Source organism: Phascolarctos cinereus, unplaced genomic scaffold (genome assembly GCF_003287225.1).
Source record: "Phascolarctos cinereus isolate Bilbo 61053 unplaced genomic scaffold, phaCin_HiC Scaffold_2;HRSCAF=192, whole genome shotgun sequence".
Taxonomy (NCBI): Eukaryota; Metazoa; Chordata; class Mammalia; order Diprotodontia; family Phascolarctidae; genus Phascolarctos; species Phascolarctos cinereus.
The window spans coordinates 339,858,408-339,877,671 of NW_027555625.1; the positions used below are offsets into that span (position 1 = coordinate 339,858,408).

The window sequence follows — 19,264 nt, forward strand, 5'->3', positions numbered from 1 at the left end:
CCCGATTTGGTTTCTATCAAGAATGTATAACGAAGAACGTAGATGTACTAAATCACATTAATAATATAAATATTAAAAACACTATAATAATATCAATAGATGCTGAAATGACTTTTGATAAAATCCAATACCCATTTCTATTAACTTTAGAAAGCCTGTTATAGTACTGTTACTGTTTAACATAGAGGTAGAAATGCTAGATGTAATAAAAAGACAAGAAAGAGAAATTAAGATGTAATAATTATTAGCAAAGAGGAAACAATTATATATATTTAGAAGCCCTTGAGAGTCCATGAAAAATTTAAATAATTAGTCAGTTCAGCAGAGTTGCGGAATATAAAATAAATCCACATAAATAATCAGCATTCATGAGCAAAACCCAGGAGGAATAACTAGAAGAGAAATTCTATTCAAAATAACTGTAGAAGGTACAAAATATATGGGAGTTTATATCTGAATCCAATTTTATAAGACATTCTTGAGCAAATAAAGATAGAACTAAAGAATGGGAAACATTCATTGCTTATGGGTAGATTGAGCCAATATAATAAAAATAGCAAGTTAATTTACTTATTCAGTGGTATAGCTATCAAACCATCATAGAAATATTTTATTTCTAGAAAGAATAATCATGAAATTCATATTGAGGAACAAAAGCTTAAAAAGTCTCAAGGATCATAATGAAAAAAGTGGGAAGGAAGAGGGTCTATCAGTACCAGATCTTAAGTTGTAGTATAAAGCAGTAATCATCAAAACAATTTAGTTCTGGTTAAAAAAATAAAGATCAAAAAAAAAGTGAGGAAAAAACATAAAAAAATAAAGATGAATCAATTGAACAAATTAGTACACAACATACTGAAGAAAATAAACACAGTAGCATAGTGTTTAATAAACCCAAAGACCCCAGTCTTTGTGGGGGAAAGACTCACTATCTGACAAAAAATTACTGGGAAAACTGACAGCAGTGTCATAAAAATTAGGTTTAGACCAACACCCACACCATATATCAAGTTAAACTACAAATGGATATATGATCTGAATGTAAAAAGTAATATCACATATTAGAGGAGCAAAGAAGAAATTGCCTTTCAGATCTATGAGTAGGAGAAGAGTTCATGACTAAACAAGCAATAGAGAGAATAGGCAAAAGAAAATGAACAATTTTGATTTTGTAAAACTTAGGTTTTTGCACAAACAAATCTAATGTAGTTAGATCTGCTTTGGAATATTATATGTAAAGGCCTGCTTTTCTACCATCAATGGGAAAAGGTTAGACTTTGAGTGAGAAAGATCTGTTGTTGAAATCCCAACTATCAAATACCCACTAAGTATGTGACCATAAACAAAAACATCCATATACACATATGTGCCTCCTCAAAGTCTATCACATGATATATTTAATAAATATTTGGATTGGGGCAGCTCGGTGACGCAGCGGATAGAGCACTGGCCCTAGAGTCAGGAGGACTTAAGTACAAATCTAGCCTCAAACACATACTAGCTGTGTGACCCTGGCAAAGTCACTTAACCCTGATTGCCTTCCCCTCCTCCAAAAAAGGAGGGAAATGGATAAATGGAAAAAATCTTTGCAGCAAGTTTCTCTGATGAAATTCTTATATCCAAATATATGAGAAATTGATACAGTCTTTTAAAACTGAGAGCCATTTGCCAATAGATAAGTGGTGAAAGGATATGAACTGGCAGTTCTCAAAGGAAGAAATCCAAGTTAGCAATAACCATATGAAAAAAATGTTCTAGATCACTAACAATTAGAGAAATGCAAATTAAATCAACTTTGATGTGTCACCACATACCTATCAGACAAAGATGACAGAAAAGGAAAATGACAGATATTGGGGGGCCTTGTGAGAATACGTACACTAGTGCACTGTTGGTAGAACTCTAAATTGGAAGAAAGGAAGGAGGAAAATAAGCATTTATTAAGCGCCTCCTATATTCCAGGCATTCTGCTAATCACTTTACAAGTATTTCATTTGATACTCACGAGCCTTGGAAACAGGTGTTCTTGTTATCTGTGGAGCAGCTAGGTGGCACAGTGGATAAAGCACTGGCCCTGGAATCAGGAGGACGTGAGTACAAATCCAGCACAGCTTACTAGCTGTGTCACCTGGGCAAGTCACTTAAACCTGTTTGCCTCAGTTTCCTCATCTGTAAAATGAGCTAGAGAAGGAAATGGCAAACCATTCCAGTATCTTTGCCAAGAAATCTCAAATGGGATCTTGGAGAGTTGGACAGGACTGAAATGACTCAACAACAATTATTATTTCTATTTTACAGTTGAGGAAACTGAGGCAAATAGAGGTTAGATCTAGACTTACCCAGGGTCACAGAGCTAGGAAATACCTGAGGTCAGCCTGATGCCAGATTTGCACGTAGGTATTCCTGGTTCCAGGAACTGGTCCAGCCATTCTGGAAAGCAGTTTGGAACTATGCCCCCAAAGCAACAAAATTTTGTGAACCCTTTGACCCAGCTATACTGTTTACTAGAATTTTCCAAAGAGAGATCGAAGATAAAGGTAAAAAGCTTATATGTACAAAATATTTGTAGTAGCTCTTTTTGGAGTTGCCAAAAATTGCAAACTAAGGGGGTGTCATTCTATTAAGGAATGGCTAAAAAGATGTGGTATATGAATGTAATGGAATATTATTGTATTATTCCTGACTTATCTCTCACTGCACATATCCAATCTGTTTCCAAGGTCTGTTGATTTCACCTTTACCACATCTTTGAAATACATTCCCTTCTCTCCTCTGACCCTGTCACCAGCGTAGTGCAAGCTCTCATCACCTCACAACTAGACTATTACAGTAGCCTTCTGATGGGTCTGCATGCCTCAACTCTCTTCCTACTCCAGTCCATCCTCCATTCAGCCACTAAAGTTATTTTCCTGAAGTTCAGATCTCATCATGTCATCTCCTATCCCTCCATCCTCCATACACACACTCAGTAAACTTCAGTGGCTTCCTGTTGCCTCCAGGATCAAATAAAAAATGGTCTGGCGATCAGAGCCCTTCGTGGCCTAGCCTTCTCTTAACTTTTCCAATCTTCTTACACCACGACACATGTTCTTAGATCCAGTGATACTGGCCTCCTGGCTATTCCACAAATAAGACACTCTATCTCTCTGCACTGGGCATTCTCTCTGGCTGTCCTCCATTCCTGGAACACTTCCTCCCCACCCCTCACCAGACTACTGACTTTCTATGGCTTCCTTTAAGTCCCAACTAAAATCCCATCTTCTTTTTTTTTTTTTTAAAGGCAGTTGAGGTTAAGCGACTTGCCCAGGGTCACACAACTAGTAAGTGTCTGGTCTGAGGCTGGATTTGAACTCAGGTCCTCCTGATTTCAGGATTGGTACTCCATCCACTGCGCCACCTAGCTGCTCCTTAAAATCCCATCTTTTATTTAGGAAGTCTTCCCCAAACCCTCTTTAATTGTAGTGCCTTCTCTCTTTTAATTATTCCCTATTTATCTTGTATTTAGCTTGCATAGTATATATTTGTTTGCATATTGTCTCCTGCATTGGACTGTAAGCTCCTTGAGGGGGAGGACTATCTTTTGGTTCTTATTGTATCTTCAGTGCTTAGCGCAATGCCATGCACATAATAAGCACTTAAATAAATATTAACTGATTATGAGAAATGATGAAATGGACAGTTTCAGAGGAAACTAGAAAGAACTCAGTGAACAGATACAGAGTGAAGTGAGTAAACTAGGAGAATTTATTCATTGATAGCAGCATTGTAGAGCAAAACGACTTTCAAAGACTTTAGAACTCTCATTAATGCCTGCCTTTGTTCCAGCAGGTGGCAAAGGAGTAACTGGCTTACTGTGTTGCTAGTGTTCTTTCTCATTCCTCCCTGCCAAATACCACTTCTCCAGGACTTTTAGTATGGGGAAAGTGAGGGGATATATTATATTTCATTAATAAGGAGTGCAGACAGTTGCAAGAAAAATTTCATAGTATTTGTCAGTTGTAGAATTCAGCATCTTGGGTAGCTTACATATGATTTGCTTTTGTACAATCAGCTGAATCGATTGGAGGCTTCTGGTGAGTATTATTCTTTATTCTTTTTCATGTGGATAAATTGGGGAACTATAAATACTTTGCTCCATAAAGATGACTTTTCCATCCAGTTAATTCCCAACTGGTCAGCAAAGAAGTAAGTAAAGTTTTTAAAAGAGAGAGATTTGATATTTTAAATTTTTGCCCCTTATAATGGACAGGCCTGACCCAGCCTGATCTTAGTTTAGGTTAGATATTAAAATGATGCACTTTGATAGTTAGCAAAAGATTTACTTAGTTATAGCCTAGCACAAATGCTGCAGCACTTGCATCTGATCAGCAATGGTCTGGTGTGGTGACTTGTGGTGGCTTTGGGACATCCACCACATCTGAAGGACCGCAACCCCATGTGGCTGGATCTTTTTACTTTAGGTGACCTGGAAGCCTTGTCAGTATGGTCAGAGGTCAGTAGGAAGCTATATTAACTGAGTGGTTTGAGCCTTAGCAGCCTGACATTCAAATCTAAAGGACAGATTTGTTAGTCAGTCATTCATCATGTATTAAATGCCAAGCACTGTGCTAAGTGCTAGGTGTATAAAAAGAGGCAAAGACTGTCTCTGCCCTGAAGGAGTTCTCAGTCTAATGGGGTAGACTACAAGCAATGACATACATACAAACAAGCTATTTACAGAATAATAAGGAAATAATTAAAAGAGGGAAGGCACTAGAATTAAGAGGTTGGGAAAGGCTTCCTGTAAATATGGGATTTTAATTGGGACTTAAGGAATCTTGGTAGGTTAGTGGTTAGAGTGGAGGAGGGAGAGCCTTCTAGGCCTGGGGAACAAACAGAGAAAATTCTCAGAGCTGAGAGATGGAGTGTCTTGTTCGTGGAATAGGCAGGAGGCCAATATCACTGTGTTAAAGAGAATGTGGCAGGGAATAAAGGGTAAGAAGACTGGAAGGATAAGCAGTAGGTTATGTAGAGATTTGAACACCAAATAATTGAACACCAAATAATATATTGTATTTGGTTCTGAAGGCAGCAGGGAACTACTGGGGTTTATTGAGTAGTGGGGTGATATGAACAAACCTGCTTTTTTAGGGACCTTTTTTTTTAAAGGCAATTGGAGTTAAGTGACTTGCCCAGGATCACACAGCTAATAAGTGTTTGGTCTTGAGGCCGGATTTGAACTCAGGTCCTCCTGACTTCAGGGCTGGTACTCTATCCACTGCGCCACCTACCTGCTCCAGGAAAAAACATTTTTATATTCTTCTCTTTTCCCCATTTCTTTATTCTGACCATTGTAGTTGTTTAATAGTATGAATTGCTGAGATGTGGCTTTTTTATTCTGCCATCTCTCTAGTCCAGGTTGGTTTTTATAAACATTTCTCTCATCTCCACAAACACAAGTTAAATAGTTGTATGAATAACTATAGTTATTGGTAAAATAGGCAGGTGAAGGATAATTCCTTAAGAATCAGATGCTCATAGGTGGGGGAATACTGGGAATTTCACTCTCGTTAAATGTCCATTTTTCCCTTTGTAGGGTTATGCTTTTTTTTTTTCCTGGATAGGCTGTTCTTGCTAGAAGACTTTTATCCTTAGGGTTTTCAAATGTTATATTCCAAGCTTTCCTGCCAAATATTGTGTCATCCTGATTGTGGCCCCTTGGTTCTTGAACTCCTGCTTTTTGGCTGTTTGTGTTTTTTTTCTTAGACTTAGAAGCTCTGGATTTTGGCTATCATGTACCTGGGAGTTTTCATTTTGGGCTTTCTTTCAGTAGGTTGGTGGATTTTTTCTTTTTACTTCGCCTCTTTTCCTAATGAATCTAGGAAGTTTTTACTTCTGATTTCTTAAAATATAGTATACAAGCTTCTCTCCCCCTCCCCCACCCCGTGATCTGTTTCCCAGATTAATTGATTTTATAGTATATATACCTTAATTTTCTTTCCTTGTTTTTTCCCTTATATTTCTTATCGTCTCATGTTTCATTGCTTTCTGTTTGGTCCATTCTTAGTTTTCAGCTACTTTACTTCATGTATAAGGTTTGCCACTGTTCAAAGCTATTACTTCACCTTTCCATTCTTTCCTCCCCATTTGTCACTTCATTTAACTTTACCTGTTGTATCTATTGCTTCATTTCTTCTAGGTACTCTCGTTGTCCTTGTGGCTGTTCTTTTCTTTTAGTTTCTATTTGGACTTGTGGAGTTATTCCATTTTGACATTTATCTCTTGGTCTTCTCTTAGTCCATAGTATTTCTTCATTGTTTTTGGTATTTTCTTCTGTTTACTCATATCACCAGCTTTGGTTTCTAGATTGGGGCTTTGTTCTATGGTCAGAATCTGCCTCCTTATCATACACTTTTGGATGGTATGGGAACACTCTGCTTGATTCCAAGTGAAGTGGGTCAGACTAACCCCTGCCTTCTGCAAGACTTTCTGGGTTTTAGCTCAATCTTTTGATAGCTCAACTTAGGGTTTGGCCTTGGCCTCTTTTCTGTCTTCTTGCACAGTCCTAAGCCTGGAGTTGATTTGAGTTTTTACTGTTCATCTGACATGCCCCAACAAGATATTGTTTGTTCTGTTAGCAGGCTTCTTGTAAGACCCCAAATACTTTGTTTCCTAGGGTCTGCCTTAGCATTATATCCTTTACTGACTCTGCCTGTGGACTCCTCGGCCACTGGACTGTCCTATCAGTGGTTTGGCCTTGTTTCCTGGGGTGGCTTATGCTTGGAAATTCTGTTGGCCCGGGCATTTGTCTGGCCTTTTCTCTTGCTTTGCGTCTGGCTGCTTTGCCTTTGCCCTGTTCTGCCTCTGTCTCCCACTCCTGAACTTGTCTCTAGCCTGACCTTGTCTCCTGCTCTTCATCTACTTTACTTGAACTCTTTGTCTTCAGCCTCCACTGGCTTATCTCCAATCAGACCTTTTAAAAGATTCTGGTAGTCATTTTATATAGTCCTAGACTTGATGTAGTAATTTATAGCTCTTTGATTTTCTCTATCATGGCTCTTTCTGATGGATTTTTAGGGATTTACTGGAGAGTTTGTGTGGGTTTAGTGTGCATCTACATTGCATCTTCCCACAATTCCTCCTAAAAAATACAGCATAGACTGAGAAAGGTAGAGGAAAATATTTCAAGTTAGTAAATGACAGCAATAATGAGAGAGAGCCGTGATAAGTTGCCTTCAATCAAAGGAGAGACTGTTGAGTAATGGGGCCAGATTAAAGGTCTGGAGTGGGTATGAGGAATACTACTTTACTTGCCTGGGGAAGTGGGAGAAGTAGTAAACTATCCTCTCTGAGGTGATATCTTCAGGAGAAAACTAGGTTTCAATTATTACAAATAAATGAAAGAATACACAAAAGAAAAGATCAAGGATGTAGGTGAATTTATTTATAATAAGTCTAGGTTTCAAAAGTCTTTTATTCCAGCTTTCATTAACTCATCAGTGGTGGCAGACCTTCCAGAAGGATAGAAATATCTTTCTCTTCTTACTTGTTATAGTTGAGGTATTGCTTTTCTCCTAGGGAAGTAACTAAATATATCAGCTTTTGATGATAAATCTTTTGGCACAGTAGAGTGCTGGGCCTGGAATCAGGAAGACCTGAATTCAAATGTGATCTCAGACACTTCCTTGCTCTGGGTCAAGTCACTTAACCCTGTTTGCCTCAGTTTCCTTATCTATAAAATGAGCCGAAGAAGGAAATGGCAATCCATTTTGCCAAGAAAACCCCAGATGGGGTCATAAAGAGTTAGACACGACTGAAAAATGACTGAATAACAACAAAGTTGAAGTAGAATCAGTGATCTCAGATCTGAATAAGGTAACAGGTTTTAAAAAAAAATTTTTTTTACAACTTGTTAATTTTTGTTTTCAAACCTGTAGCCAAAGTAATAGTTTCAAAGAATAACTGAATGTTTATTCTAATCCTACTATGTTCCTTTGTGTAATGCAATCTAGTTAGAAGTCCTTTGAAACCTCAGATAATGACATTTATGGAATAATAATAGCAACTAGCATTTATGTAGTGCTTTAAGATTTACAAAGTGCTGTACATGTGTTATCTTATTTGATGCTCACAATTCTATAAGGTAGGTGCTATTATTATCCTCATTTTACATATGAGAATACTGAGGCAGAGAGAGGTTAAATGGCTTGCCCGTAATCACACAGCTCACAGGTGTATTAGGCAGGATTTGAACTTTGGTTTTCTTGACTTCAGTTATTATGACTTCTTGATTATCCACTTTGTCACCTAGTTGCTAAATCAAAATGTGTATATAGTCTCAACTTACCTAAAACTGCCTTTGTTTTGTTATCTGTTTTTCTTGATAGCCCCTCAATGTAGTAACCTGGTCTCCTTGTGAAAAATATTTGGCAGCAGGGAGTGTAAATGGTTGTATTGTAGTTTGGAATGTGGAAACCAAAGACTGCATGGAAAGGTAGAGTTGAATATACATTGTTTGTCTTATTCCTCTTTGGTTTTGAAAAATTCATTTGACTTCCTCTAACTAGAATTTACTAAAAGAATTATGTTATTGGAATTTCTTTATCATGTTTTAAATTCAACCTTTATTTTTTGTTTTTAGGGTGAAACATGAGAAAGGTTATACAATTTGTGGCCTGGCGTGGCACCCTACCTCTAGGCAACTAGCATATACTGATGCTGAAGGAAACTTGGGACTGCTGGAGAATGTGTGTGATATAGATGGAACAAAGTCAAGTAGTAAAGTAATACCATAGAAGTTTGATTCTTTTTTTTTAAATTATGATGAGAAGCAAATTTAATGAAAACTTTAAGTAGCTATTAAGATGATTAGGGTTCTGTGGGCATTTGAATTTATTTTTTCTTTTTAAAAATTATTTTCTTTTAAAAAAATTATCAATCATTTATTTCATCTCCTTACCTCACTCCTTATACATACTCAGGGAGAGAAAGAGAGAGAGATAGAACTTTTTCTTCTTTATTTGATCTCTTTGAGGTATAAGCCTAATAGTGGTATTACTGGGTCAAAGAGTATGCACACTTTATTGGCTTTTGAATTTAGTGGAGGTATTTTTTTCCTCTCCCTCTATGGATTTCTAAATCATTTTAAAAAAATTATTATTTGAAATTTGATTCTTTAGTGGTGATTACGCATACATATCTACCTAAGACAGGGGTGGGGAACCTGCAACCTTGAGACCACATGTGGCCCCCTAGGTCCTCAAGTGTAGCCCCTTGGCTGAATCCAAACTTCACAGAACAAATCCCCTTAATAAAAGGATTTGTTCTGTAAAACTTGTGTTCAGTCAGAAGGCTGCACCCAACAACCTAGAAGGCTATTTGTGGCCTCAGGGCTGCAGGCTCCCCATCCCTGACTAAGATATGGTTAATATATGTTCTAAGGAAGAAGATTTGACAAATTCATGAATTAAGCCTCTGTTTATACCTCATTTGGAGTGAATAAGTAAATGAAAATGTTTTTAATTTCAACAGTTGTTTGAATTATATAATCTTAAATTTTCACCACATGTTCTTGTGGTGATACTTAAAAGACATAATCTGTGATTAACTTTTATGATAGAATTCTAATTCATAAATATCTTAATTCTTATCTGCCATGACATTAGTCCATTGCATGCAGTTTGTAACATTTCTTTTAAAAAATGTCAATTAAATGTTTATTTATGCTTACTATGTACAGTATACTGTAGGGAATAAAAACAGGGCCCATGCCCCAACAGTAAGGGAACTTGCTACCTATTTTGGGAAAGATTTATGCACGCAAAAGATAATTTACAATAAAGGCAGTAATTTTTAGCAGCCAAATAATTGGTATAGACAACTGCTGCTGTAGAAGGGAACAGATATATTTCAACTGATTATTAATTACTTAAATTAACTTCTGTTTAACTAAGTTTCCCTAAATAATTTCTGACATTAATTAATTTTTTTAAAGGTTTCTGGTATGGGAAACAAAGTTTACAGTCATCTTTTTGATGGAGATGATGATAGTGATAATGCTGACAATGGTGATTTTTTAAATGAAAATATGGAGTTCCAATTAATTCCAAAAGGAAGAACAGATTATGAAGATGATGAAGATGATCTCATGTTGGCTTCAGGGTACCCTAGACACAGAAATCACATTCTAGAAGATGATGACAGTTCAGTTGGTAAGAGTCTAATGATGTATATGTGATAGGCCATACTGCTGACAAATTATTTTAATTTTTAATTGAAGTAATTATGAAATTCCTGAAAGTTTCTTAATAATCATTTTTGATATGTCAGATCAGGGAAATGTCAGAGACAGTGCCTGTTGATTTCAGAATAGCATTTGATAGTCTGCTGTGATGTCATTGTAGACAAGATGTAGAAATGTCAGAGGGGTGATGTTAACTGTTAGTTGTATTCATAACTAACGAATAACCAGACACAAAGAATATGATTAAAGTATTAGTGCCATTTTTTTCCCAATTTTGAGAGAGGTCTCTAGGATTCTGTCCTATTTTTCATTTATATCAAGACTTGAATGAAGATCTCTTTTCAGATTTGTGTATGACACAATATAAAGAAGGGAAGCTCATGTATATTAGATGATGAAATCCATATTCAAAAAGTTCCCAGCTGGTTAGAATGATGTACCACATTTCATAAGATGAAATTTAGTAGGAATAGATCTTAGGTACTACTCTAAAAAGGTTTTAGAAAAGTTTTTGTTGGTATGGACTGGGAGGCCATATGGCTTTATAGGCTTCATGTTGAAAAGTTAGGGGGTTTTGTTATGGTAGGATCAGTACAAGTTAGCAATGTGATAATAATTGCCAAAAAAGGCTCCTCTAATCAAAGAAATGGAGAGGATAGAGTGCCACCTTGGAGTCATATAGATCTGGGTTTGAATTCTATCTCTGATATATGTTGGTAGGGTGGACAAATCACCTAACCTTTCAGTGCTGTTGAAGTGCCTTAAGATTGTAAATTATAAATGATTTGTTGATCTGCGTTGGTGGAGGGAGTTTCCATCAGGAGATACCCACACCAGTGAAATTAATAGGCTGAATTAGCTCCCCCCCAACACACCAAAAAAAATAGTATGCCAAACAAGGAAGGTAATGGACCCTTTATGTTCTACATTGTTAATATCACATGTGGAATACTGTGTTGTATTTGAGTGCCTTTATTTTCTTTTTACATTATAAATTCATATAGCTTTACAGAAAAAAAAACCTGTATATTAGACTCCAAACTTTTTACTATTTTGGAATGTACTTAAACTAGTAAGAATATCAACTCGTAGATGACTCATTCTAAATCTTCTCCCTACTGGTATTATATATTTATTTATAGGAGAGGCAGGGTGGTGTAGTAAAGAGTTGGCATTAGAAAACCTGGCGTCAAATCTACCTATGATATACTGGGTCTGTGACCCTGGGCAAATCTCTTAACCTCTCAGTAGCCCATATAGCTCAGGAAGACTTCAGGTTGCAGCAATTTCTCATCTGTGTTGAGAGGCAGTTTCTTCCCTGGGAGTTCCTATGTACACCAATGAAATCAGATCCAAAACAGCAATAAAAAAATTTATACACATACCTATAAATTTATACTTTAAAAAAAATGAAATTGTTGTGGGATGTAAACTGTACTTCTTGTTTGGCTTTTTAAAATTTTGCATTATTTTGTACAGGCCTTTTCATACTATATTCCTCGTACTTGCCATTCTTACCAGTGGTAAGTACTCCAACATGGAGTACTGCATCATTTTAGCCATTCCCTAAATGTTAATAATTCAAGTAGTTAAAAATATTTAATAAACAGTTATGGTTGATTATTGGACACTGTCTTTGAAAGAACATTGACAAACTGACATAATTCCAGAGGAGAACGATAAAGGTGGAGAGCCTGCAATGTCAGGATCAGATAAAGGAATGAAGGACCTTTGGTAATAATTGGTAATAAGTCTTTTCACCTCTGGGGTCCTTAAAATGTAGAGTAAAATGTTTAATTTTAGGACTTAAAAGCATTTTCATCACAAGTATTATCCCTGTTTTACAAGTGAGGAAATGTAGGCTTAGAAAGTTTGTGACTTACGATGTTGGAACAAAGGACTAAATTTATTTTGTGTCCTCCCAATGGCAGAACTGGATCCAGCAGAGGAAAGCTTAAGAAGACAGATTTTCTTTCAATGTGAAGAAGAACTTTTCAATATTTAGAACTGTTTAAGAATGCAATGAACTTATGAAGTAGTAAATTTCTAATCATTGGTCGTATTTTTTTTTGAATGACCAGACAACAACTACCTTTCAGGAACTTTATAGTGGAGATTCCTGGGTAGTAGGTTAGACTAGATCATTTGCCAGTTCTATGATGCTGTTATTTTGCAACCTAAAAAAAATACATGTTTTTTACATTTGCTTCTGCAACCACCAGGTGCTCTATTGCTATAATGAGGAAGTCATGTGATTTCGGCGTGCTCTTCGGTTAGGATATTCCCTTTTCCATTTTGACTAGTATATAAATGTCCAGTGTACTAAGTGGGACAATATTGCTGCTGGCTGATTGGCAGGTCAGATTGCTCATAGTTTGTATGTGATAATCAGAAATTGGTCTTTATTTTCACAACAGCTTCTTAGCTTATATTTCTTTATTTTCTTGGTATTTATGATTCTCTGATTAAAAAATTTTCTGTTCCAGAAGTTGCATTGATGGAAAAGGGTTCTCATTGTGAAAAAGAGGAGGAGAAAGATGAGCATTGGGGTAGCACTCATGCTGTGCTGCTTTCAACTTCCCGAAGGCCATTTTATGATGGACCAATGCCATCTCCCCAGCAAAAGCCATTCCAATCTGGTTCTACTCCCCCACACCTCACCCATCGATTCATGGTAAGGTTCATCAGGAGCTTTGTATTTAATGATCAAAAGTCTTTCAATTATATTTAGCAGTTATCCTTACTGTTATGTGACAACAGAAAACCTTGATTACCTGAAATAGGTTATTATAGTTAAGTTAATTTTCTAGTTGATTAAAGGTTTAAAATCTTGTTAGAAATTATTCTAACATGTATGACTCTACTTTTCTATCTTATAGAATGTAGTATACTGAACATAATTGCAACTTTTTTTCAACGATTTTATCTCTTTCAGTGCATCAGGGTCTTCATTTAGAATATTGTTCATTATACACTAGTATAGCTAGAAAAGGAAAAGGAAATTGAATTTGTCTTGACTATAGGTTTTTTTAAAGATTGTCCTTTTGAATAAATTCCTACTATTTTTGCCTATTTCCCTCAAAGTAGAGTTCAGAAAGAAATTAACTAACCATTTCAGATAGTTGGATACTTACTAATCAAGGTTTTTAGTGTGTATAGCTTATGGTTGTTTTAGATGGAATAGATCTGAGATGAATTTTATTTAAAAATCAGGGACAGCATTTTCTTTTGAAAAGTTTTTGAAACTTTTATTGTAATTGTCATTACTTGTGAGGCCTTAATCTCCTAGTCATTATGTATTATGTAATATGTAGATTTTGACTTCTGAAGAAAATACAGTTGTAGAAGGGGCACATCCACATACCTTTATGCCTGCTGTTTCCCATGTCTGGAGTGTACTTCTTTCTTATCTCTGCATCTTAGTATCCCTGGTTTCTTTTAAAACTTAGCTCAGTTGGGGCGGAGCCAAGATGATGGAGTAAAAGCAGTGACTTGCTTAAACTCCCCCAAATCCCTCCAAATACCTATAAAAAATGGCTGTAAGCAAATTCTAAAGCAGCAGAACCCACAAAAAGACAGAGTGAAACAAATTTCCAGCCCAAGACAGCCTGGATGGTTGGTCAGAAAGGTATATCGCGCCGGGCGGAGAGAGGAGCGCAGTTTGGCGCAGGCCGCAGGGAACCTGGAGCAGGCCTCAGAGAACTGAATCGCGGGCGGCTGTGGTGGTTTCCAGACCTCTCAACCCATGAACGCCAAAGACAACTCAGAACGTCTGTGTGAAAAGTCTGTTTCTACAGTGAGAGAGAAGCATGGAGTCCCAGCCTCATTCCACAAGCTTGACCCGGGGTGGCGGCTGCCTCCTGAGCTTCTGGCCGACAGACTGAGGGGGAATCGAGTGTCTGATACGAAGGGAATTGCAGGGATCTCTCTGCTGGTGCAGGCTTCTCTTGTTTTGCCCGTGCTTGGATCAGGTTCATGGTTCTGGGTGGTGGTCCTGGGGAGAGGAGGAGTGCTGGCGTGGTGGAGCTTGTAGTGGCTGTGGAGAGGAAACCCTCCTCACAGTTCCAAGACAGAAAAGAGTGCTTCTGGTCACTTATAGACCAGAGCACAAGCGAGGAAAGGAGTAAACACCTCGCCCTTGATCATAGCACCTTGGAAGAACTGAGAATTTACAGGTTCCTAGAAGTATCTCTGAAAACAGCTGCACAAACCCCCTGAAGCTTGGGACAGTATCTTATCCACACTGGAACCAGACCTCTACCTTAACAAAGAGTTTATAATTCAAGTAATTGGCTGGGATCATGAGCAAGCAGCGCAAAAAGAGCCAGACTATATTATCTTACTTTGGTGACAAAGAAGATCAAAACATACAACCAGAAGAAGAAAATGAAGCCAAAGCTCCTACATCCAAAGCCTCCAAGAAAAATATGAATTGGTCCCAGGCCATGGAAGAGCTCAAAAATGATTTTGAGAAGCAAGTAAGAGAAGTAGAGGAAAAACTGAGAGTGATGCTAAAGGAGACCCAAAAAATACCGAAGAAAATAACACCTTAAAAAATAGCCTAACCCAAATGTCAAAAGAGGTCCAAAAAGCCAAGAAAAGAAAGAATGCTCTAAAAAGCAGAATTGGCCAAATGGAAAAGGAAGTCCAAAAGCTTACTGAAGAAAATACTTCCTTAAAAATTAGAATGGAGAAATTGGAAGCTAGTGACAATTTGAGAAATAAAGGCACTATGACACTAATCTGAAAGAATGAAAAAATAGAAGAGAATGTGAAATATCTCATTGGAAAAACAACTGACCTGGAAAATAGATCCAGGAGAGAGAACTTAAAAATTATTGGACTATCTGAAAGCCATGATCAAAAAAAGAGCCTAGACATCATCTTTCAAGAAATTATCAAGGAAAACTGCCCTGATATTTTAGAACCAGAGGGCAAAATAGAAATTGAAAGAATCCACTGATCACCTCCTGAAAGAGATCCCCAAAGGAAAACTCCTAGGAATATTGTAGCCAAATTCCAGAATTCCCAGGTCAAGGAGAAAATATTGCAAGCAGCCAGAAAGAAACAATTCAAGTATTGTGGAAACACAATCAGGATAACACAAGATTTAGCAGCTTCTACATTAAGGGTCTGGAGGGCATGGAGTATAATATTCTGGAGGGCAAAGGAGATAGGATTACAACCAAGAATCACCTACCCAGCAAAACTGAGTATAATCTTTCGGGGTAAAGAATGGTCATTCGATGAAATAGGGGACTTTCAAGCATTTCCTGAGGAAAAGATGAGAGCTGAATATAAAATTTGATTTTCAAATACAAGACTCAAGTGAAACATGGAAGAGGTAAACAGGAAAGAGAAATCATAAGAGACTTATTAAGGTTGAACTGTTTACCTGCAGGAAAGATGATATTTGTAACTCATGAGTCCTTTGTCAGTATTAGGGTAGTGGGAGGGAAAAAAAGTTATATGTATGTATACATACATAGATAGAGGGCACAGGGTGAGTTGAAGATGAAGGGGTGATATCTGGAAAATAAAATTAAGGGATGAGAGGGGATTATACTGGGAGAAGGAGAATGGGGTAAATTATTTCACATGAAACAGACAAGAAAAGGTTTTTACAGTGGAGGGGAAATGGGGGAAGGTGAGAGGGAATGAGTGAATCTTATTCTCATAGGATTTGGCTTAAGGAGGGAATAACATACACAATGGGGTATGGAAATCTATCTTACCCTACAGGAAAATAAGGGGGGAAGGGTATAAGAGAGCAGGGGGTTGATAGAGGGGAGGGCAGATTAGGGGAGGGGATAATCAAAAGCAAACACTTTTGAGGAGGGACAGGATCAAAAGAGAGAACAGAATAAATGGGGGATAGGATAGGATGAAGGGAAATATACTTAGTTTTCACAACGTGATTACTGTGGAAGTGTTTTGCATGACTGCACATCTATAACCTGTATCGAGATGCTTGCCTTTTCAATGAGGGTGGGTGGGGAGGGAGGAAGGGAGAAAATTTGTAACCCAAAGTTTTAAAAACATATGTTAAAAATTTAAAAAAAAATTAAAAAACAAAAAAAAACTTAGCTCAGATACCACCAGTTACTAGTGCCTCCCCCACCACTACCCCCTTGTATTTATCGTGTATCTTTTATATACATTAATATATGCACATGTTACCTCCCCTGACACAATGCAAGTTTCATGAAGACAGGAACATCTCTAATATCTACCTAATAGAATTGTCTTCATCCCCAGTACCTGGCTCATAGAAGTTGGTTGCTAAATTCATATTATTTGATGGCTAAATGTCTTGCAATAAGCCAGTAATGTTTCTTGATAGAAGGTAAGAGCTGTCTCTAACTAGGCCATCATCATGTCCACTCCCTCACCTCTGAAAAATTAGACTCTGCCCCTGGAATCACCCTGTTCTTTGATAGGCAAAATTTGACCTTAAATGACTTAGTTCCAGATCTCTACAACACTAAATGGACATCTCCAGCAATGCTGCTACCGTGTAATGTCTCTTTTCCATCCTTTCCAGTTCCCTTTTATGTGTTGTTTTCTCCTTTAGAATGTAAGCGTTTTGATGTCAAGGAGTGTTTTTCTTGCTGTTGTTGGTATCCCCAGTACTTAGCATAGTGCCTGGTATATAATAAGTGCTTACTAAATGCTTTATTACTCTACAAGGACTACAGATACCTCATTCTTTATAACCCCAACTTAAATTTTTGTTGTTGTATCATAAACCAAATATTAGAATAAGGGGAAAATGAAATGGCATTTGTAACTGCATTAGTCAGTAAGATGTATGATTTTTAAAATATATATATATATATATATATATATATATTTTTTTAATTTTTTTCAATCAGTAAAAGTCTGCCTTTTCATCTTCCAGCCCAAACCCCCTCCCTCCATCCCCTGAGAAATAAAGGAGAGCAAACTGTTCTACAAACACACATAGTCAGTAAAAACAAACTTCCCTTTTGGCCATATTTTTTTAAAATTAATTTATTTTGAATTATCAACAATCACTTCCGTAAGCTTTTGAGTTTTAAATTTTTCTCCCCCTTCTTCTCCACCTCCCTCCCCAAGACGGTGTGCAGTCTGATAAAGGCTATACATATACATTCCTATTAAACATATTTTTACATTAGTGATGTTGTAAGTAAGAATTAGAACCAATAGGAGGAAACCACCAGAAAGAAGAAACAAAACACAACAGAAGAAAAAAAATAGCAAATGGTATGTTTTGATCTGCATTCAAATTCCATAGTTCTTTCTTTGGATGTGGATAGCATTTTCCATCATGAGGCTTTTGGAAATATCTTAGATCCTTGTAATGCTGAGAAGGGTTCAGTTTAACAATCTTAGTCATTGCATAACGTGGCTGTTATTGTGTACGAAGTCGTCTTGGTTCTGCTCACTTCACTCAGCATCAGACCATACAAGTCTTTCCAGGTTTATCTGAAGTCGGCCTGTTCATCATTTCTTATAGCATAATAGTATTCCATTACATTCATATACCACAACTTGTTCGGCCATTCCCCAATTGATGGGCATCCTCTCAATTTCCGATTCTTTGCCACCACAAAAAGAGCTGCTATAAATATTTTTGTACATGTGGGTCCTTTTCCCATTTGTATGATCTCTTTGGGCTACAGCCCTATGCTGTTGCAGGGTCAAAGGGAATGCACATTTTTATAGCCCTTTGGTCATAGTTCCAATTGCTTTCCAAAATGGTTGGATCATTTCACAACTCCACCAAGAATGCATTAATATTCCAATTTTCCCACATCTTCAACATTTATCGTTTTCCTGTTTTGTCATGTTGGCCAATCTGATAGGTGTGATATTGTACCTCAGAGTTGTTTTGATTTGCATTTCTCTAATCAATAGTGATTTAGAGCATTTTTTCATATGTGGCCATATTTTTAAAAAACATTTGTCTCATTCTGCACTAAAGTCCTATATCTCTCTATTAGGAGTTGGGTAGCATGTTTCATCTTTAGTCCTCTGGAATTATGGTTGGTCATTACTCTGATAGATGTTCCTAATTTCTTTCAAAGTTGTTTGCTTTTTCCGTATTGCTATCATAGTATAAATCATTCTCCTCTTTCTGTTCACTTTACTCAGCATTGGTTTATATAAGTCTTTCAAGGTTTCTAAGAAAACATTCTCTTTATCATTTCTTACAACAAAATAGTATTCCATCACATTTACATACCCCAACTTGTTTGTCCATTTCCCAAGTTATGGGCAGCCCCTCAGATTCTCATTCTTTGGTATTCCAAAAGAGCTATGATATTTTTTTATATGCTTAGAGTTTATTTTGTGTAAGATTAAACCTTTTCTTTTTTTTTCAGTTTTATTAATTTATTGATTTATGAACAATCACTTCCATATGCTTTTGAGTTGAAAATTGTTCTTCCCCTTCCTCCCCTCCATCCTCCCCAAGACAGTGTACAATCTGATGTAGACTTTACATTTACATTCCTGTTAAACACATTTTCACAGTAGTGAAGTTGTAAGTAAAAATTAAAACCAATAGGAGGAACCATCAGAAGGATGAAACAAAACTCAACAGAAGGTAAAAATAAGTGATAGTGATTTGACTTCCATAGTTCTTTCTTTGTATGTGGACAGCATTTTCCATCCCGAGGCCTCTGGAGATGTCTTAGATCCTGGTAATGCTGAGAATGGTTCAGTTTAACAATATTAGTCATCGTGTAACATGGCTGTTATTGTGTAGAAAGTCCTCTTGGTTCTGCTCACTTCACTCAGCATCAGACCATATAAGTCTTTCCAGGTTTTTCTGAAGTCAGCCTGTTCATCATTTCTTATAGCACAATAGTATTCCATTATATTCATATACCACAACCTGCTCAGCTATTCCCCAATTGATGGGCATCCTCTCAATTTCCAATTCTTTGCCATCACAAAAAGAGCTGCTATGAATATTTTTGTACATGTGGGTCCTTTTCCCATTTGTTTGATGTCTTTGGGATATAGCCCTAGAAGTGCTATTGCTGGAAATTA

General features: G+C 36.9%; 1 protein-coding gene across 2 annotated transcripts in view; it reads left to right on the plus strand.

The window, feature by feature from the left end:
* The window catches only part of WDHD1 (WD repeat and HMG-box DNA binding protein 1), an 81,377-nt gene that overhangs the window by 15,635 nt on the left and 46,478 nt on the right, over nucleotides 1–19,264 (plus strand). The window contains exons 9-12 of one of the 2 annotated variants that reach the window (XM_020991296.2): nucleotides 8,367–8,473; nucleotides 8,621–8,762; nucleotides 9,974–10,190; nucleotides 12,709–12,896. In XM_020991296.2, the coding sequence (XP_020846955.1) occupies nucleotides 8,367–8,473; nucleotides 8,621–8,762; nucleotides 9,974–10,190; nucleotides 12,709–12,896 (654 nt within the window). The remainder of the gene's footprint in view (nucleotides 1–8,366; nucleotides 8,474–8,620; nucleotides 8,763–9,973; nucleotides 10,191–12,708; nucleotides 12,897–19,264) is intronic. The other variant, XM_020991297.2, reaches the window with a different exon arrangement.